Genomic DNA, 18,869 nt, shown 5'->3' with positions numbered 1-18,869 from the left:
TAAATGTTATCACTCGGCGTCCTGTTTACACAGATTCGCTGATGTTAAGACAAATGTTCTTAATTGCCTCAGAGCATACTGTTATCACCTGGTGAGAACAGATGTCTTTATCTTCTGCATAATTTGGGTTCCCCTTTTTTTTGTGGCCCGACCCTCCCTGCCTGTCTATTTTCTAGTATGCAGCAAATGTGTTCTGAGGAGTAGGAAAATCGACGTTTCGGGCTGAAGGGATTTTGTCCGAAATGTCAATTTTCCTGCTCCTCAGATGCTGTCTGACCTGCTGTGCTTTTCCAGCACCACTTACTTTCTGTTCTTGCAGACCATTCTACAGACCTTACAGACTGCCCCACTGTCAATTCTAAATAATTAGATCTGATGTCTTATTTGAATTTGAATCACAACCCTGAAAAGAAAGCATGTTTAATTCGAGACTAATGAATCAGCTTAAATGAAACCTTATGGTAATATTTCAGCCTCAGGTACAGAATGATTTAGTGCTTAAGATAAAAAGCAGGAGTCTGCTCCTAGCTTAAAAATTATTCTAAACCTAACATTGGAGAGATTCTGACACAATCTGTTGGGAAGCCATTTTATGGTCAAAAGTTTGCCCTCCTTGCTAAGAAGTGATTTTGTAAAACAATTGTATCTGACATGTCAGCTGTGCAAGGTTATCTTATGACATCTCCCACTTAATTTAGACTGGTACTTCTCTATGATAGGAACTTATCTCACCAGCAGATGCCTAACTTGGTTGGATTTGTTTTCCCCACTTGGATAGCTCAAGGCCTGTAAGAGTGATTAATCAAGCGCACAAAGATCTGTCAATTAACCTCCCTTACCAATTATTGTCTTTCACTGTTATCTGTTTAATAAAGAACATGCAGTATTTTTTGTAAACTTTTTGTTTAAAGGAAGTCTGATTGTGACAGTATAGCAGAGTAGCCTGTGAGGACTCTTAAAGGAAGAGCAATATCGTACTCTCCTGGGTTATTAGAACCTAGTTAGTTGAGCTTTTTGGTATCAGTGTTATGTTGGAACAGTGATGCTTTTGGTAAATAAAGGGGATGACTAAAATTAAACTAAACTGTAAGAGGTTCTTTATTCCAGACTATCAAAGGGTATGATCTCCAGGACGAACCAAGTGAGGCTTATAGGTTGAGTCTACAAGGGATTCCCTGGGCTGTCTCAAATCTGTACTTTAACATCATGATATGCGAAAATTATTTGGACTCATGAAGTAGAAATATAAGATTAATATTTATGAACAGCACCAAATTAGGGGACTAGTCAATACAGGGGAAGACTGACAAGATACAAAAGGTAACAAACTTGCAGAATTCATTTCAGTCTAGATTAATAACATACAACGAATTTTTGTAGATGGAATAAGGAGGCCACACATGGTCACTAATCAAGAAGAAAAGTAGAACCTAAATGGAGTAGATATGTATTAAGGCATACAAATTCACACATCATTCAAAGTAGCAAAGTGGTTAATAAAGGTACAGATTTGGAAACAAAGTACCGATAAAAGAAACGAAAGAACTGCAGATACTGGAAATCAGATACAAAAACAGAAATTGCTAGAAAAACTCAGCATTTAGAGAGGTACAGCACGAAAACAGACCCTTTGGTCCAACCCGTCCATGCCGACCAGATATCCTAACCTACTGTAGTCTCTTTCGTCAGCACTTGGCCCATATCCCTCCAAACCTTCCCATTCCTATACTCATCTAGCTGCATTTTAAATGTTGCAATTGTACCAGTCTTCACCACTTCCTCTGACAGCTCATTCTATTCACGTATCACCCTCTGTGAGAAAAAGTTGCCCCTGAGGTCTCTTTCATAACTTTCCCCTCTCACACACTAGTTCTGGACTCCCCCACCCCAAGGAAAAGACTTTGTCTATTTATCCTATCCATGCCCCTCATGATTTTATAAACCTCTATAAGGTCACCCCTCAGCTTCTGATGCTGCAGGGAAAACAGCCCCAGCCTATTCAGTCTCTCCCTGTAGCTCAATACCTCCAACTCTGGCAACCTCCCTGTAAATCTTTTCTGAACCCTTTCAAGTTTCACAACATCCTTCTGATAGGAAGGAGACCAGATTGCACACAATATTCCAACAGTGGCCTAACCAATGTCCTGTCCAGCCGCAACATGACCTCTCAATGCCTACACTCAAAACTCTAACCAACAAAGGAAAGCATACTAAACGCTGCCTTCATTATCGTATCCACCTGCTACTCTACTTTCAAGGAGCTACGAACCTGCACTTCAAAGTCTCTTTGTTCAGCAACTCTCCCTCGGACCTGACCATTATGTGAATAATTTCTTCATTCCCCGACGCTCTCGGATTAATGAGTTCAACACACGGTGTAACATCGAACAATTCTTCCGCCGCCTTCGCCTCCGCGCCTACTTCTTCAACCAAGACTCTCGCCCACTCTCTGACGACCCCTTCTCACGCCTCCAACACACTCCATCCACCTGGACACCCCGTGCTGGGGTACTTTAGAGGATGAGAAGGGGCATTTTGTTATGGGATATGATGAAATGGCTGAGGTATTGAATAGATATTTTGTTATTGGTCTTCACACTGGAGGAAATAAATAACATGCCAGTAGTTGACAAAGAGACAAAGACAGGTGAGTACCTGGAAACAATCATTATCACAGAAGAAGTCATGTTGGGCAAATTAATGGAGGTAAGGATAGATAAGTCTCCTGGCCCTGATAGAATGCATCCAAGGGTACTAAAGAGATGGCAGGAGAAATAGCAGGTGCACTGGTGGTAATTTTCCAAAATTCGCTGGGGCAGTTCCAGCAGATTAGAAAATAGCAAATGTGATGCCACAGTTTAAAAAGGGAGATACACCAAAGATGGGAAGTTATAGACTGGTTAGCTTAACCTCTGTAGTGGCAAAGATGTTTGAGTCTATTATCAAGTAAGATATAGCAAGGAATCTCGATAGAAATTGTGCCATTGGGCAGACACTACATGGGTTCATGAAGGGCAGGTTGTGCTTAACAAATCTTTTGGAATTCTATGAAGACATTATGAGCAAGGTAGACAATGGGGACCCAGTGGATGTTGTGTACCTAGATTTCCAAAAGGTCTTTGACAATGTGCTGCACAAGAAGCTGCTGCATAAGATAAGGATGCATGGCGTTACGGGTAAAGTCTTAGCATGGATAGAGGATTGGTTGACTATTGGTCGGAATAGGTTGGAATTTAGAAGAATGAGGGGGGATCTTATGGAAACAAATAAAATTATGAAGGGGATAGAAGTAGGAAGGATGTTTTCAGTGGCAGGTGAAACTGGGACAAGAGGACATAGCCTCAAGATTAGAGGGAGCAGATTTACGACTGATTGGAAAGGAACTTCTTCACCCAGAGGGTTGTTAATCCATAGAATTCCCTGCCCAGTGAAGTAATTGATGCTACTTCAGTAAACATTTTTAAAGCTAAGGTAGAATCTTTTGAACAATAAAAAATTTAAGGGATACAGTGAGAGCGCAGTAAGTGGAGCCGAGTCCATGAAAAGATCAACCATGAATTTATTGAATGGCAGAGCAGGACCGAAGGGCCGATGGATGACTTCTGCTCCTAGGTCTTATCTTCTAAATGGGCTGAAAAAATAGCAAATGGAGTTCAATCTGGATAAATGCGAGGTATTGCAATTTGGGACAACAAACAAGGGTACGGTTTTTACAATTTCAGCACCGCCTTCCTAACCTGCAATCTTCTTCCTGACCTCTCCGCCCCGGGGCCAGTCTGACCTATCACCCTCACCTTGACCTCTTTCCACCTATTGCATTTCCGACGCCCCTCCCCCAAGTCCCTCCTCCCTACCTTTTATCTTAGCCTGCTGGACAAACTTTTCTCATTCCTGAAGAAGGGCTTATGCCCGAAACGTCGATTCTCCTGTTCCCTGGATGCTGCCTGACCTGCTGCGCTTTTCCAGCAACACATTTTCAGCTCTGATCTCCAGCATCTGCAGACCTCACTTTCTCCTCCATTATGTGAATAAGTCCTGCTAAAATTTGCTTTCCCAAAATGCAGCACTTCGCATTTATCTAAATTAAACTCCATCAAATAGAATAGAATTGAAGGTTTTGGAGTGTTTTTTAAACATGCGAGTCACACATACATGGACAGAAAGCAGAGTTAACTCTTTCAGAAATAGTAGCTTGGAAAAGGATGTTATTTATGCAGAATATGGGGGTGTGAGGACGGGGCAGGAGTAAACAATAGGTGGAATAAAGCCCAAAGAGAAAGAAAAACAGTTGGACATACAAAGGACTGCGTAATGGTCAGCCTGGGAAAATGAACAGAATCATCATAGAATCCCTGCAGTGTGGAAACAGGCCCCTCGGCCCAACAAGTCCACACCAACCCTCTGAAGAGTATCACACCCAAACCCATTCCCTGTTACTCCATTTTTACCCCGACTAATGTACCTAACCTACACATCCCTGAACGCTATGGGCAATTTAGCATGGCCAATTCTCCTAACCTGCACATCTTTGGATTGTGGGAGGAAACTGGAGCACCCGGAGGAAACCCACGGAGACACGGGGAGAATGTGCAAACTCCACACAGTCAATCACCCGAGGCTGAGAATCGAACCCGGGCCCCTGGCGGTGTGAGGCAGCAGTGCCAACACTGAGCCACCGTGCCACCCCAATATGTGCTAACTGGGATGATTAGCAGCTTACAATGGCTTATACATGGGAGAAGCCCATGTTTTGATGTGATCTAGTGTATGCGAGTGGGAGAAAAACATGGCAGAAGCCTGACAAGGTAAGGAAGGGAAATATGCATCTGGTGGTGGCAGCCTTCCATGGGAGGTGGCAGAAATGGCGGTTAATGAATCTATGGATGTGGATGCTAGTGGGATGGAAGCTAAGTCCAAAGATGTGCAGGGTCAGGTGAATTGGCCATACTAAATTGCCCGTAGTGTTAGGTAAGGGGTAAATGTAGGGGTATGGGTGGGTTTCGCTTCGGCGGGTCGGTGTGGACTTGTTGGGCCGAAGGGCCTGTTTCCACACTGTAATGTAATGTAATGTAATCTAATCTAATCTGATGTAATCTAAGGACAAGGGGAACCCTTTTGTTGTTGTGGGAGGGAAGAGAGGGGGTCGGGCCTTAATTGCGGTTGATAGGGCAGACACGGCTGTGGGCCCTGTCAATCATAGTACTGGGGAATCCTCATTTGAAGGAGAAGGTGGATGTTTCAGAGGTTCTCTTGTCAAAGCTGGCATCATCAGAACAGATCAATGGAGATGGAGGAACTGAGAGAATGAAATAGAGAAGCAGGATGTGAGGAAGTACAGTCAAAGTAAATGTGGGAGTTGGTGGGTTTGTAGTGGATATTGGTGGCCAGCTTATCCCCAGAAATGGAAACCACTGTCGAGGAAAGGAAGGGAGAGGTCAGAGGTGGACCAGATGAAAGATGAAAATTTGAATAAAATAGATAAACATTTCTAAATCTGGACAAGAGAGGGAAACAGCACAATGATGTCATCCATATGCCAGAGAAAGAGTTGTCGGTAGGGGTCTCTATGCCCGCAAAGAGACAGGCAAAGCTGGGGTATATACAGGTACCCATGGCCACACCTTTGACCTGAAGTGAGTGAGAAGAATTAAAACAGAAGTTGTTCAGAGTGAGGACAAGCTCAGCCAGGCAGAGGGTGATGGTGGATGGTGGTGATTCAGGCCTATTTTGTAGTAGAAAGTGGAAAGCATGAGGCAATGCTGATAGAGAGAGAGGTCGAGGTTGTGAAGAAGGATTACTGGACCCAAAACGTTAACTTTGCTTTCTCTCCACAAATGTTGCCAAACTGCTGAGCTTTTCTAGCAATTTATATTTGTTTCTGAATAAAGAAACTGCTGCCTCACAGCGCCAGAGACCCGGGTTCAATTCCCGCCTCAGGCGACTGACTGTGTGGAGTTTGCACGTTCTCCCAGTGTCTGCGTGGGTTTCCTCCGGGTGCTCCGGTTTCCTCCCACCATCCAAAGATGTGCAGGGTCAGGTGAATTGGCCATGCTAAATTGCCTGTAGTGTTAGTTAAGGGGTAAATGTAGGGGTATGGGGGGTTTCGCTTCGGCAGGTCGGTGTGGACTTGTTGGGCCGAAGGGCCTGTTTCCACACTGTAATCTAATCTAATCTAAAGTTCTGAATAATATTCATTTCTAAATTAAATGTATTCTAAAACAAATAAGCTATAACAAACATTCACTGGATATGATATTTGACGTATATATGAGGTTTACTTGAAAGCTGTGCTTCCAAATGAACCTGCTGGACTATAACCTGGTGTTGTGGGATTTTTAACTTTGTATACCCCAGTCCAACACCAGGACCTCCAAATCAAAGAAGATAGGAAGCAAAGGCTGCCAGGGTTGGGCAAGCTAGGAGTCAAGGCCAGAGCAAAGACAGAGGAAGGAAGACAGAAACAAAGCTGGGGTAGGTAATTCCAGGAATTAATGTAAGAATGGAGACAAAGATGTTAAATCAAGTCTGCAAAACAATGCAAGGAAACAGGCCTTAAAACTAAAATAGTATTACATTATGCAGGGTGACTTCAAGCAAGAACTTACATCTTGCACGGACACCATGCTTTAAATAAGATATAAAGAAATCAAAGAATGTAGAAAGAATTGTTCATGTGATGAGGTAATGAACAGAGATTGGTGAAGTTCCAAATGCTTTCCTTGGAGAAGTTAAGTTTTAGAGGAGATTTGTTCGAGGCATTCAAAATCATGAAGGAGAGGAGAAAATAGACTTTTGAAAATATAGCAAGTAAGGAATATTTTAAGATTCCAAGTTAACCTAACGTTGCTTAACATTTTAAATCAGGAATGCAAAAAAATTTCAAATTATCAATAGGAGTGATCATAAGTTTTAAATGATCAATAAGTATGTGGGGTAACAGTTTCAGGTCAACAGAATGATGTGCAATAGTTGTAGCTTATCAATAAGAAAACACTTAGTTGCAGATAGGAATCATGAACATTATTACACATAATGTTGCAATTTGAGAAGCAGGTTTTAGCTAGGCAAGTTTATCAGGTACCTGTGGTCGCGCAGTTAACTTTCCAGCTGAATGATCAATATCAATGCTGCCGATAGGTGGAAGTAGGGCATTGTGTCTGAGAGGCAGCGTTGAGGCAGAGAGGCGATCACTTGCTGTTTGTCTATAAGCAAAAAAGATGAAAAAAAACATTGTGAGATTTCATAAGGCCATAAGATGTAGGGAACAGAAGTAGGCCACTCAGCCCTGAGAGTCCTCAACATTGACTCCAAATCCCAGGAAGTTCCATGGCATCGGTCAAACATAAGCAAGGTAACCTCTTGCTGATTACCACATACTGTCCTCCCTTAGATGATGCTGAACATCAAGTGGAGGAAGCCTCTGAGGATGCAAATAGTACAGAATGTACTATAGGAGGGGGCTTCAAGGACCATCACAAATAGTAGCTCAGCAGCAAACTACTGATTTGATTTGCTTTGCTTTATTATTGTTACATGTACTGAGAGACAGTGAAAAGTATTGTTTTGCTGCGAATCAGACAAATCATACCATACATAAGTACAGGGAGAAAGTGAGGACTGCAGATGCTGGAGATCAGAGTTGAGAGTGTGTTGTTGGGAAAGCACAGCAGGTCAGGCAGCATCCAAGGAGCAGGAGAATTGATGTTTCAGGCATAAGCCCTTCCTTCGTACCCAGCAACACACTCTCATACATAAGTATATCAGGGTAACAGAGCAGAATGCAAAATATAGTGTTACAGCTACAGAGAAGGTGCAAAGAAAGATCAACTCTAATATATGATGTCTGTTCATAAGTCTGATAACAGCAGGGAAGAAGCTGTTCTTGAATCTGTTGGTACATGTCTTCAAACTTTGGTGTCTTCTGGCGATGAAAGAGGGTGAAAGAGGGTGTAACCAAGGTGGGAGAACAATACAGCACAGGAACAGGACCTTCCACCCTCCACGACTGCGCCAACACATTTTACCCTTCCATACTACAAATGTCTTCACTTGCATCACTTGCACTTTGTATCCCTATGTTCCATTTCTATTCATATATTCGACCAAATGTTTCTTGAATGCCATCACTTCCACCACCTCATCTGGCATTCCAGGCACTCACCTGGAATGTGTAAAACTCTTGCCTCGCACATCTCTTCTAAACATCCACCCTGAACCCGTGTCCCCTGGTAATTGACTCCTCTACCCTGGGAAAAAGTCTTGTACTTTCCACTCTATTCATTCCATTCACAATCTTATAAAACTTTTATCAGACTGCCCTTCAACCTCCTGCGTTCCAGCAAAAACAAACCCAGTCTGTCCAACCTTTCCATCACAGCTAAAATCCTCCATACCAGGCAACAGAAACAAAATCAGAAGTTTCTAGAAAAGCTCAGCAGGTTTGGCAGCAATTGTGCAGAGAAACCAGAGTTAACATTTTGGGTACAGTGACCCTTCCTCAGAACACACTGTCCTCCATAACTGGCAGCATACTGGTAAACCTTTTCTGTACCCTCTCCAATGCATCCAGAACTGGTGACCAGAACTGTACGCAATATTCCAAGTGTGGACTAACTAAAGTTATATAAAGCTGCAGCATAACTTGCCTATCCTTATACTCAATGCCCCTTCCAATGAAAGCAAGCATGCCACAAGCTATTTTTACTACTTTATCTACCTGTTCTGGTGCCATCAGTGATCTATGGATGTGCACACCCAGATTCCTCAACTTATCAGTACTTCTAAGGGTTCTGCCATTCACTGTATACTTCCACCTGTACTTGACCTTCCAAAATGCATCACCTCACATTTGTCTGGTTTGAACTTCATCTGCTATCTTTCTGCCCATGTCTCCAAATGATCTATATCTGCTTTATTCTCTGATAATTATCCTCATTATGCACAACTCCACCAATCTTTGTACTGTTTGATAGTTTCGTAGTAATAGAAGCAGGAGTAAGCCATTTGGCCCATCGAGCCTGCTTCGACATTCATTAAGACCATAAGAGAAAATGCTGGAAAATCTCAGCAGGTCTGGCAGCATCTGTAAGGAGAGAAAAGAGCTGATGTTTCGAGTCTAACTGACCCTTTGTCAAAGCTTTGACAAAGGGTCAGTTAGACTCGAAACGTCAGCTCTTTTCTCTCCTTACAGATGCTGCCAGACCTGCTGAGATTTTCCAACATTTTCTCTTTTGGTTTCAGATTCCAGCATCCGCAGTAATTTGCTTTTATTCATTAAGACAATGGCTGATTTATCAATTGTCTCAGCTCCTCCTGCCAGTACTATCCCCATAACCCTTAATTCCCCTACGATGCAAAAACCCATCCAGCTGTGTCTTGAATATATTTAATGAAGTTGCCTCTACTTGGGCAGAGAATTCCATAGACTCACTACTCTCTGGGAAAAGCAGTTCTTCCTCATCTCTGTCTTAAATCTAATGCCCCTAATCTTCAGGTCATGTCCCCTAGACCTAGTCTCACCCACCAGCAGAAACAACTTGCCTGCCTCTATCTTATCATAATTTTATATGTTTCTGTAAGAAACCCTCTCATTCTTCTAATTCTAGCGAGTACAGTCCCAGGTGGCTCATGGTCTCCTCTCCCCTTACCTCTGGAATCAACCTAGTGAACCTCCTCGACACACCTCGAAAGCCAGTACGTCCTTCCTCAAGTAAGGAAACCAGAACTGAGCACAATATTCCAGGTGTGACCTCACCAACACCTTTTACAATTGTAGCAGAACCTCCCTTGCTCTTAAATTCAATCCCTCTAGCAATGAAAGCCAATAATCCACTTGCCTTCCTGATTACCCATTGCCCCTGCAAATCAAAATTTAGCGATTCATGTACGAGCACTCCTAAGTCCCTCTGTGCAATAGCATGCTGCAATTTTTCATTATTTAAACAATATGCTGAACTACTATTTTTACTTCCAAGTGGATAACCTCACATTTACCAACATTGTACTCCATCTGCCAGACTCTTGCTCATTTATTTAACCTATGTAAATGTCTGTGCAGACCCTCAGCATCCTCTGCAGTTTGTCTTCCCTTTCAATTTAGTGTCAACAGCAAATTTGGATATGTTACACTCGGTCTCCTCCTCCAAATCATTTATATATATCATGAACAATTGCGGGCTGAATACCGAACCCCGTGGCACCCTGCTCACCACTGATCTCTAACCAGAGAAACACCCCTTTATCCCAGCACTCAGCTTTTTATTGGTTAACCAGTCCTGTATCCAAGCTAGTGCATTCCCCACAAATCCATGCATTCTTATCTTATGGGTGAGTCATATATGCGGCACCTTATTGAACACCTTCTGGAAAACCAAGTAGACAACATCCACCTGTTCCCTTCCATCCACAGTGCTTGTTACTTCCTCAAAGGTTTGTTAAACATGACCTCCCCTTCCTGAATCCATGCTGTGTCTACCTGATGGAATCCTTTCCATGCAGATGTCTCACTATTTTTTCTTTAATGTCAGCCTCCAGCATTTTCCTGACTACAGATGTTAACCTAAGTAGCCTCTGGTAACCTGCTTTTTGCCTCTACCCTTTTTTAAATAGCAGAGTGACATTCGCTGTCTTCCAGTCTGCCGGGTCCTGCCCGAAGTTCAGTGAATTTTGGTAAATTACCACTAACGCATCTACTATAACTTCTGCCATTTCTTTCAGCAGCCTAGAGACTTACCTACCTTTAGACCCTCAAGTTTGCTCAACATTACCCCTTCAGTGATAACTATTGAATTGAGGTCCTCACCTCCCATCGTATCCTTAACATCATTCTTTGGCATGTTAGTCACATTTTCCACTGTGAAGACTGACAAAGTCTTGGCTGTTTCAGCATTACCTAATATTAGTTCTCCTTTCTCATCCTGGAAGGGACCTACATCCACTTTAGCCACCTTTTTCTGTTTTATATATTTATAAAAACTTTTCTTGCTTGTGTTTATATTCTGTACTAGTTTGCATTCATAATCTATCTTGCCTTTCTTTTTTGCTTGTTTCGGGGTTCTTTGTTGCTTTTTAAAGTTTTCCCAAACTTCCTGTTTCCCACTACTCTTGGCTATTTTGTAAGCCTGTGCTTTTAACTGGATGTCTTCCTTTATTTCCTTGGTTATCCAAGGCTGGCTCTTCCTACCCTTGCTATCCTTGTTTTTGACTGGAATATACTTTCCTTGAGCACTATGCAAAATCTCTTTGAAAGTCCTCCACCTGTTCCTCAACCATTCCACCATATAACCTATGTTCCCAGTCTAATGTAGCCAATTCCTTCCCCATCCTATTATAGTCTTCCTCATTTAAGCATAACATTCTGGTTTTAGATGACACTATTTCACTCTCCATTTGTGCCCGAAATTTGATCATACTGTGATCACTCTTTCCAAGAGGATCCTTAACTACGTGATCATTAAGTTTACCAGTTGCATTACACATTACCAGACCTAAGATTGCACGCTCCCTTGTATATTTGGTAACATGCTGTTCAAGAAAGTTATCACGGATGAGTTCCATGAACTCCTCTTTATGACTATCTCCACCGAATTGATTTGGCCAATTACTGTGCATGTTAAAGTCCCCCATGACTACTGCTGTTCCATTCTTACATGCGTCAGATATTGCTTGATTGATCACCTGTGCTGCTGTAGCAGTATTATTGGATAGCCTATAGACTATTCCCACCAGTGACTTCTTCCCTTTACTATTCCTGATTTCGAAGCAAATGGATTTAACAGTTTGCTCCTCACATCTTATATTGTCTCTCCCTATCACCCTAATCTCACCCTTAATTAAGAAACCAACTCCACCTCCATAAGAAACCAACTCCCTCCTTGCTCCACCAGCAGCAAGGAGGGGACAGGAAAAGTCCTTAGTTGGTAGGATTAGGGAAAACCCAAAGGCTTTCAGGAATAAAAGAATGACTAGGGTAGGAATAGTCCAGTCAAGGATAGTAGTGGAAAGTTGCGTGTGGAGGCTGAAGAGACTGGGGAGACACTGAATGAATACTTTTCGTCAGTATTCACTCAGGAACAGGACATTGTTGTTGATGTGAATACTGAGTCACAATTAATTAGAATGGACAGCTTTGAGGTATGTAGGGAGAGGGTGAAAATAGATAAGTCCCCTGGGCCTGATGGCATTTATCCTAGGATTCTCTGGGAAGCAAGGGAGGAGATTGCAGAGCCATTGGCCTTGATTTTTATGTCCTCGTTGTCTACAGGAATAGTGCCAGAAGACTGGAGGATAGCAAATGTGGTTCCCTTGTTCAAGATATAATGTAGAAGATGCAAGCTGAAAAAAAAAAATTGATGAATTACCAATTTGCTAACTCCATAAAAAAACATTTTGCAAATGATATCATTTTTATAAATGACCTAGATAAGGGCTTAGAAGGATGGGTCAGTAAATTTGCGGATGACACGAAGATCAGTGGAGTTGCGAATAGAGCCGAAGGATGTTGCAGGTTACAGATAGAAATGGATAAGCTGCAGAGCTGCGCTGAGGGGTAGCAAATGGAATTTAATGTGGAAAAGTGAGAGGTGATTCACTTTGGAAGGAGCAACAGGAATCCAGAAAACTGGGCTAATGGTAAGATTCTTGGTAGTGTAGATGAGCAGAGAGATCGGAGTGCTCATGTACATTGATCCCTGAAAGTTGCCACCCAGGTTGATAGGGTTGTTAAGGCGGCATATGGCGTACTGGCTTTTATTGGTAGAGGAATTGAGTTCCGGAACCCTGAGGTCATGTTGCAGTTTTATAAGACTCTGGTGCAGCCTCATCTGGAGTATTGTGTGCAGTTTTGGTTGCCATACTATAGGAAGGATGTGGAGGCACTGGGACGGGTGCAGAGGAGGTTTACCAGGATGTTGCCTGGTATGGTAGGAAGATCGTATGAGGAAAGGCTGAGGCATTTGGGGCTGTTTTCATTGGAGAAAAGAAGGTTTAGGGGTGACTTGATAGAGGTGTACAAGATGATTAGGGGTTTAGATAGGATTGACCGTGAGAACCTTTTTCCACGTATGGAGTCATCTATTACGAGGAGGCATAGCTTTAAATTTAGGGGTGGTAGGTATAGGACAGATGCTAGGGGTAGATTCTTTCATGGAATGCCCTGCCAGTAGCAGTGGTGGACTCTCCCTCATTATGGGCATTTAAACAGGCATTGGATAGGCATATGGAGGATAGTGGGCTAGTGTAGGTTAGGTGGGCTTGGATCGGTGCAACATCGAGGGCCAAAGGGCCTGTACTGCGCTGTATTTTTCTATGTTCTATCTTCCTGCCTATCCTTCCTAATTCCCTGATACCCTTAGATATTTAATTCCCAGTCATTATCAACCTGCAACCATGTTTCTGTAATGGAAAACTTACCAATTAGACCAGCTACATTTTCCTCCAAATCATTTATATAGAACATGAAAAGCAGAGTTCCAAGCACTGACCCCGGAGGAAAACCACTAATCACAACCCTCTGTTCTGAAAAGCATCTTTCCACACCTACCCTCTGTCTCCTATGACTAAGCCAGTTCTGAACCCATCTTGTCACCTCATTCAGATATCATGTGACTTCTTCATCTTTTGTACCAGTCTGTCATGAGGGACCTTGTCAAAGGCTGTACTGAAGTCCAAATAGACAACATCAACTGCTTTTCCCTCAACCATCCATCTTTGTCACCTCTGCAAAAAACTCGACAAAGTTAGTGAGGGACGACCTCCCCAGCACAAAACCATACTGTCTATTGCTAATGAGTCCATTTGATTCTAAATACATATATCGTGTTCCTGAGAATCTTTTCCAATAATTTCCCTATCACCAACATAAGGCTCAGAGGCCTGTAAGTTATTGGAGTATCCCTGCTACCCTTCTTAAACAATGGGACAACATTGGCTATTCTCTAGTCCTCTGGGATACCTGTGGCCAAAGAGGATACAAATCTCAATGCTCCAGCAATTTGTTCTCTTGCCTCTCTGAATATTCTGGCATAGATCCCATCAACACCCGGGGACTTATCTAACTTAATACTTTTTAAGATGCAGAACATCTCTTCCTTTTTAACAGCAACTTAGCTTAGAGATTCGACACTCCCTTCCCTGAGATCACCCTGCACTATGTCCTTCTCTTCAGCAAATACCGACGCAAAGTATTCATTCAGGATCTCACCCACCTCTTCTGGTTCCACACATATGTTTGCTCCTGTGTCCTTGAATGGGCCAACTCTTTGGGTAAAAACAATGACTGCAGATGCTGGAAACCAGATTCTGGATTAGTGGTGCTGGAAGAGCACAGCAGTTCAGGCAGCATCCGAGGAGCAGTACGAGGGCCAACTTTTTCCCTGGCTGTCCTATATATGCATAAAAAGCCATGGTATTCTCCTTAACCTTCATAGAATCACAGAACCTCTAGTGTGGAAACAGGTCCTTTGGTCCAACAAGTCCACACCGATCTTCCGAAGAGTAACCCACCCAGAACCATTCCCTAACATATTACTCTACATTCCCCCTGAATAATGTCCCAAATCTACACATCCCTGAAGCACTATGCAGAACCCAGAGGAAACCCACGGAGATGCAGGGAGAATGTGCAAACTCCGCACAGACAGTCACCCGAGGTTGGAATCGAACCTAGGTCTTTGGTGATGTGAGGCATCAGTGGCAACTAGTGAACCACTATGCCACACTATCTTGTTAGTTAATGACTTTTCATGACATCTTTTAACCCTCTAGCTCTTGCCTACTTTCCATATATACTTCAAGGGCTTTGTCTGTTCCCATCCTCCTAGGCCTCACGTATGCATCCTTTTTCTTTTTGACCAAGGCCATAACATCCCAAGATTCATATAACGCACCATACCTATCTTTTGTTCTCATAGGAATGTGCCACTCCTGAAATCTTATCAACTGCCAGAACTGAAAGATTTCCATATGTCTGATGTGGATTTAACCTCAACCAAAATTCTTCAGTTCCTGCCAAATATTAGTGTAGTTTGCCTTCCCTCACCTGAGGACTGCTGTTGTCCCCATCCATGAGTATCTTAAAACTCATAATATTATGGTCAGTACACCCAAAATGTACCCCCCTCCCCGGCTTCCCTGTCCACCCATAGCAGAGTCACAAAGAACATAAGGAACCATGTCTGCCTAAGCTACAACAGAAACTACCCAGAGTGCCTTAGCCTTGACCAAACAGACTAACTAAGATACTAGGCAGCAGACAGATGACTCAAGCCACTTCCAGAGACAGACTGACAACAGACTTCCTCGCACTCAGTAAGCACAACCGCTGGCAAAGCCCTAAGGCAGCCTCACTCCTCACACATACTGGAACTCCACGAAGGATGCTCAGATTGAAAAGCACCAAAGTACCTTGCTTGTGGACTAACCACAATGGAAACCTATTGATGCCAGGATGAGAAACATTAGTACTTACTCTCACAGAGGATCAGAATCTCCTAACTCAATCATGGACTGATTGCTGCTACCGGACTGCTGATTGTCCTCCCATTGATTGTGTTTTACTCTTAATTGTACTGTAATTGTACCCCTATAAAACTGCCTGTGCCCACTGCTCAAGGAAGAGAACCCTTGATCTATCTGCACAGACTGTCAGTTCTGTGTCAGCCTATTCAATTTCTCTTCCAGCCATATTGCTTGTAATAAACAGCTTGTCAATATCACTCGATCTGCTCTTCTGTGGTCTCTGTTCAATTAAGTAATTTCTCTGACGGACTGTTCACATACTGTGTCAAGAAATCTTCCAGAATGGCCCTGACACATTCTGCCAGATCCATGCACAAGTTGAACTTCAGTCAATATAGGGAAAGTTAAGATCACCCACCAGAACAACCCTGCTGTTTTTAATATCTTTTCAAAATCTGTTTTCATCAGCATGCAGCCTATGTGTGCAACCACAGGAGATGGGGGAGATACTTTCAGTGTTTACTATGGAGAAGGACATGGACGAGATAGAAGGTGGGGAAATCATGAAAATTGTCCACATTTCAGAGAATGGATGTCTTAAAATGCAAAAAGGTGGATAAATCCCCAGTCCCTGATCAGGTGTACCCTAGGACTGAGGGAAACTAGGGAAGTGATGAGATCAGAATTGCACGCAATATTCCAACCAACGTCCTGTACAGCTGCAACATGACCTCCCAACTCCTGTACTCAATACTCTGACCAATAAAGGAAAGCATACCAAACGCCTTCTTCACTATCCTATCTAACTGCGACTCCTCTTTCATGGAGCTGACTCAATGACATCCTTGTAAATCTTTTCTGAACCTTTTCAAGTTTCACAGCATCCTTCCGATACGAAGGAGACCAGAATTGCAAACAATATTTCAAAAGTGGCCTAACCAATGTCTGTACAGCTGCAACATGACCTCCAAACTACTATACTCAGTGCTATGACCAATAAAGGAAAGCACTCCAAGGTCACTTTGTTCAGAAACACTCCCTAGGACTTTACCATTAAGTGTATAAGTCCTGCTAAGATTTGCTTTCCAAAAATGCACCACCTCGCATTTATCTTAATTGAACTCCATCTGCCACTTCTCAGCCCATTGTTCCATCTGATCAAGATCTTGTTGTAATCTGAGGTAGTGTTCTTCGTTGTCCACTACACCTACAATTTTGGTGTCATCTGCAAACTTACTAACTATACCTCTTATGCTCACATCCAAATCATTTATATAAATGACAAAAAGTAGTGGACCCAGCACCGATCTTTGTGGCCCTCCACTGGTCACAGGCCTCCAGTCTAAAAAACAGCCCTCTACCACCACCCTCTTCTATCTTTGAGCCAGTTCTGCATCCAAATGGCTAGTTCTCTCTGTATTCCATGAGATCTAACCTTGTTAACAAGTCTCCCATGGGGAACCTTGTTGAACGCATATGGCGTACTGGCTTTTATTGGTAGAGGAATTGAGTTCTGGAGTCCAGAGGTCATGTTGCAGTTGTATAAGACTCTGGTGCGGCCGCATCTGGAGTATTGGGTGCAGTTTTGGTCGCCATACTATAGGAAGGATGTGGAGGCACTGGAACGGGTGCAGAGGAGGTTTACCAGGATGTTGCCTGGTATGGTAGGAAGATCGTATGAGGAAAGGCTGAGGCACTTGAGGTTGTTTTCATTGGAGAAAAGAAGGTTTAGGGGTGACTTGATAGAGGTGTACAAGATGATTAGGGGTTTAGATAGGGTCGACAGTGAGAATCGTTTTCCACGTATTAAGTCAGCTATTACGAGGGGGCATAGCTTTAAATTAAGGGGTGGTAGATATAGGACAGATGTTAGGGGTAGGTTCTTTACTCAGCGAGTCGTGAGTTCATGGAATGCCCTGCCAGTAGCAGTGGTGGACTCTCCCTCATTATGGGCATTTAAGCGGGCATTGGATAGGCATATGGAGGATAGTGGGCTAGTGTAGGTTAGGTGGGCTTGGATGGGCGCAACATCGAGGGCCGAAGGGCCTGTACTGCGCTGTATTCTTCTATGTTCTATGAACGCCTTAATGAAATTCATATAGATCACATCTACTGCTCAGCCCTCATCAATCCTTCAAAGGATGTTGCCAAAGTTGGAGGATTTGAGCTTTAGGGAGGGCCTGAATAGGCTGGGGCTATTTTCTCTCGAGTATCAGATGCTGAGAGGTGATCCTATTGAGGTTTATAAAGGCATGAAGGGTGTGGATAGGGTAAATAGTCAAGGCCTTTTCCCTGGGGTGGGGGAGTCCAGAGCTAGTGGGCACAGGTTTAGGGTGAGAGGGGAAAAATTTAAAAGGGACTTAAGGGGCAACGTTTTCACGCAGAAGGTGGTGTGTGTATGGAATGAACTGCTAGAGAAAGTGGTGGAGGCTGGTACAATTACAACATTTAAAAGGCATCTGGATGGATATATGAATAGGAAGGGTTCAGAGGGATATGGGCCAAGAGCTGGCAAATAGGACTAGATTAGTTTCGGATATCTGGTCGGCATGGATGCATTGGACCAAAGGGGCTGTTTCCCTGCTGTACACCTCTATGACTCTATATTCTTTCCTCTATCTCCTGCTGGCAGGCCTGTAGTGTACCCCCAGCATTGTGATTTCACCTTTTCTATTCCTGAATTCTGCTCATATTGCCTTGATGCACGAGTCCTCTGATGTATCCTGCCTCAGTACAACTGTGAAATATTCCTTTACCAGTAATGCAACTCCCCACTCCTTTTACATCACTTTCTATCACATCTGAACCATCTAAATCCTGGGACATTCAGCTGCCAGTCCTGTTCTTCTTTCAGCCAAGTCTCCAGAATCGCAATAATGCCATAGCTCAATAACATAGTTATGTTGGCTGCTTTCCCAAGGAAGTGTAGATGGACAGAGTGAAAAGAAATCTGGTTTTCATGATGGACTAGGCTGCATTCACAACTCTCTGGAATTTCTTGCAGTCCTGGGCAGAGCAGTTGCCATACCAAGCTTGATGTAACTAAATAGGATGCTTTCTATGGTATATCTATAAAACCTGGTAAAAGTCATTGTGGATATGCTAAATTTCCTGAGCTTGCTGAGGAAGTGGAGGCATTGGTGTGCTTTCTTAATTGTTGTTTCAATGTGGATTGACCAGGATAGATTGTTCCTAGGAACTAGAAACTATCGACCATTTCCACCTCAGCACCATTGATACAAACAGGGGCATGTCCTCCACTCCGCTTCCTGAAGTTGATGATCAGCTCTTTCATTTGCTGACATTGAGGGAGAGATTGTTGTCTTTAATTCATGCCACTAAGCTGTTGATCTCTTTCCTGTATTCTGTCTCGTGATTGTTTGAGTTCTGTTTCACTTTGGTGATATCATCAG

At 43.1% G+C, this 18,869-nt stretch overlaps 1 protein-coding gene across 2 annotated transcripts in view; it reads right to left on the bottom strand.

The window, feature by feature from the left end:
- LOC122541738 (primary cilium assembly protein FAM149B1-like) overlaps positions 1-18,869 on the bottom strand; it is a 203,105-nt gene that overhangs the window by 30,882 nt on the left and 153,354 nt on the right. For both annotated transcript variants that reach the window (XM_043678630.1, XM_043678629.1), the window contains one exon: positions 7,082-7,202. In XM_043678630.1, the coding sequence (XP_043534565.1) occupies positions 7,082-7,202 (121 nt within the window). The remainder of the gene's footprint in view (positions 1-7,081; positions 7,203-18,869) is intronic.

The sequence above is a fragment of the Chiloscyllium plagiosum genome, chromosome 38 (assembly GCF_004010195.1).
Source record: "Chiloscyllium plagiosum isolate BGI_BamShark_2017 chromosome 38, ASM401019v2, whole genome shotgun sequence".
Lineage (NCBI taxonomy): Eukaryota > Metazoa > Chordata > Chondrichthyes > Orectolobiformes > Hemiscylliidae > Chiloscyllium > Chiloscyllium plagiosum.
Note: the sequence above shows the minus strand (reverse complement) of the source record. Positions and strands in the feature narration are given on the sequence as shown.